A 3,472-nucleotide genomic window follows, 5' to 3' on the forward strand; every position below is an offset into this window, starting at 1 on the left:
CTAGCAATACATGGTACCCTCAATACTCTCCTCCAACACCACAGCTCAAAGGCATCAATTATCCTTCTGTCCTCCCTAGTCATTGTCCAACTCTCTGATGCATAACAAGTGATTGCAAAGACCATGGCCTGTATCAGACGCATCTCAACTCATAGCAACCCCATGTGTGCAGAGTAGAACTTACTCCCACAAATCTGTATGGTTGCTAGATCTTTCTTCTGAAGCACATCTGAGTAGGGCTGAAGCATTAACCTTTCAGTTAGAAGACACATATTAAGAATTTGTACCATCAAGAGACTCCTGAAGGTTCATTCTAGCCTTCCTTACTTGTAACTTCTTTTTCTAACATTAAAAAAGCTGGCTCTTGATCTCCACAATGTATTTGCCTATTTACTCAACAGTATAACTTGATGTTTTGTGTTACAGACACTTGGTTTCATGTTCCAGCTCTATCACTTACCATCTGACTTTTGGCTAATGGCTTGAGTTCCACCTGCTGCTTCTGTAACCTATTGCCTTCAAATTCACTGTGACTCATGGTGGCCCCAGGAATTAGAATAGAACTGGTCCATAGTGTTTTCTGGGTTATAATCTTTGTGAAAGCAAGGCACCAGGTCATCTTTGTGGTGTCATCACAGGGGTTTGAACTTCCAATATTCATAGTCAAACACAAACTGTGCCACACAGGTACCCATGCTTTATTTTAAAATGAGAATAATTAGAACAATGGCTTGCTTTCTTTTTTTTTTATTTTTAGTAAAGAATTACAATGAGTTGTAGATGCACTGGAGTCCCTGGGAGTATAAACAGTTAAATATTTGGCTGTTCACAAAAAGCTTGAAGGTTTGAGTCCACCAAGAAACACATTGGGGGGAAAAATCTAGTCATCTACTTGCCAAAAAACAGCCACTGGGGGGAATTAGCCACCAGAAATCCTATGTGGTGTCATTCCACTCTGCCACACTGAGGGTCACCATGAGTTACAGTCAGCTTAATGACAAGTGGTAGCGGTGGTGGTGGTGGAAGCATCAAGGGAAAACTCCACTACTCTTGAGAAATGAAAAAGAGGGTTGTGAGCAGTGGCATGTTCTTGGCCATATTTCATTCTCATGGACATTTTTATTTCTTAGGGGGCAACAGTAAGAATATCCAGTCATCAGGAGACTTTTGGGTGAGTTGAAGTGGAAAGCAAGCTTGAAAACAGTATTACCAGGTCATCATTCCATCATATGATTTTAAAATAGAGACGTTCTCATTAAGGGGTGAATTTTTTTTTTTTTGGTCGCTTGCTTTAGAGGTCATTCATCACTGTCTGGAGACATGACATGTTTGATTGTGACCTCCGTGTGTGTGTGTGTGTGTGAGAGAGACAGAGAGAGAACACACACACACACACACATACACACACACAACTACTATCCAACAGGGGGAGAAAGAGACCAGGGATATTACTCAATATATTACAACAGCCAGGAAAGCCCTCATCTCAAATAAGAATTTATCCAATTTCAAATATCAATAATGTAAAGACTAAGAAATTTTGGAATAGGAGCAAAATGTTTCATCTGTAATTCAAAACACTGTACCAAAGATTTAGAACTCCACTTCTCATCTCCGTCTATCTTTTGCCATAAATCACTCCTTATAAATGCGAGATATCTTGTTTTCTAAACCTTCATTGTCTCATAAAATATAGCTAATGGTATATCCTTTACCAGCTGTAAGTGATAAATGAGAAACCACATATTGATAAGCACAAAACATACTGTTAGCAATTTAACCAACCTTTGATACATGGTAGGTAACCCCATACACAACACAGATTACTGTGGTCCATAGCAACACCTTCCAGATGCACTCAACCACAATTAACCCATAGTTCCACTTTCTTAAAGTTGAATGAGTTCCTACCTAATCACCTTTCTTTCTTTTAAAGAAAACCATTCAGAACAACAGAAGTAAAAAGGAGATTGCACGAGAGACTACTCGACTAATTCACAAATTTGAATCGACCATATGGAGTAAAAGTTTTACTTCTCCAGGAAAGCACAAAGTCCCTATGCTTGGGATAGGTAAGTGACACTGAACAGACTCCTGAGATGCCCTTCATCAAGGGATCTGGGTCTTGGCATAGTCAGCGTGTAGGAAAATGAAAACTTTGGGTCAAAGCATCACAGATATTCCACACTGACATTCACTTTAACTGCAAGAAAATACAAAGTTGGGAGAATGAACTAGCTCTCTTATTATTTCCTGGGTAGTTCTGGTGGCTTCTTCTTCTTGTTGTTAGGTTCTAAGTACAACTCGTATCAATCCTATGAACAACTGATCTGAACACTGTCCTATTCCAACTTCGCAATGCCCCGCACTGCCAAGCCCATTGCTGCAGTCATTATGTCAATCCACTTGGTTGAAGCTCTTTCTCTTCTTCACTGTCCCTCCCATGATGTCCCTCTCCAAAGAATAACCTTTCCTAGCAACATGCTCTAAGTATGTGAGGTGAAGCTTCATCATCTGTCTATGAACTACTCTTATAACCAATTTTGTATAATCTTCAGCAGTATTTGCCTACATATAATATTAGTGATATTGTTAAAAAAAATTCACATTCTATTAGATCACCTTTTCTCAGAATGGAAATAAACTGGATCTCTTCCAGTCAGTCAGGCAGCTGTCCTCCAAATTTCTTGGCCAAAACTAGAGGCTTAGTGGCAAGGAATTGTGCTGTCAATGCAAAGATATGTTGTTCAAATCCACCAGCTGTTCCACAGGAACAGTAGGTCGCGATGGGTCAGTTCCAACTCAGTGTTACGCAGTAACGACTTCTTCTTTCCAATCTCCCTGAATAAAACAGAAAAGTACTCAGGATTATATCAACCACTCTTCGTTGGTTACATCAGAAAGATGTCTTAGACTCAATTATCTATGATTCTGTTGTTCTATGCCATCAAGTTGAAACCAACTCATAGCTGACCCCCCAGTAGGTTTTCAGAGGCTAAAAATTACACATGAGGCAATTGCTCTTCTATCTTCCTGAGACCAGATGGTGGATTTGAACTGCTTGCCTTTGGATTGACAGTGCAACACTTTACCACTCAGCCAACAGAGCTCCCCTGATATGGCACTAGGATGATCTGAACCTGATGTAAATATTTGGCCCCTAGCTTGGAATTCCCTTTTCTTTGCTAGAATCACTGAGGTTCTTTTATTCCCATAAGCCTGGGTGAGGACCATTCTCATCCACCCAAGTGTTTCTAACAATGTTAAACCTCAAAAGAAACATGAGCTCTATTCCCTTCCTATTCAGGAATCTCCTCAGAGCTAGTATCTGTTAATAACTTCTTTTAAAAAATTTATTACTTTGTTGGGTTTTTCCTATGTTTCATGTGCTTTCTTTTTGCATTTCTGCATTTATCTTTCGTGTTTTCTGCATTCTATTTTTTATATATATCTCCAAATTTTGTGCATATAT

At 39.4% G+C, this 3,472-nt stretch overlaps 1 protein-coding gene across 1 annotated transcript in view; it reads left to right on the top strand.

Moving 5' to 3' along the window:
- Positions 1–3,472, top strand: part of LOC102844273 (EGF-like module-containing mucin-like hormone receptor-like 4-like) — a 57,484-nt gene that overhangs the window by 16,226 nt on the left and 37,786 nt on the right. The window contains exons 5-6 of the mRNA XM_006896415.1: positions 1,132–1,171; positions 1,937–2,072. Coding sequence (XP_006896477.1) covers positions 1,132–1,171; positions 1,937–2,072 — 176 coding nt within the window. The remainder of the gene's footprint in view (positions 1–1,131; positions 1,172–1,936; positions 2,073–3,472) is intronic.

This window comes from Elephantulus edwardii, unplaced genomic scaffold, assembly GCF_000299155.1.
Source record: "Elephantulus edwardii isolate Elephantulus edwardi_28Jun2011 unplaced genomic scaffold, EleEdw1.0 scaffold00185, whole genome shotgun sequence".
Lineage (NCBI taxonomy): Eukaryota > Metazoa > Chordata > Mammalia > Macroscelidea > Macroscelididae > Elephantulus > Elephantulus edwardii.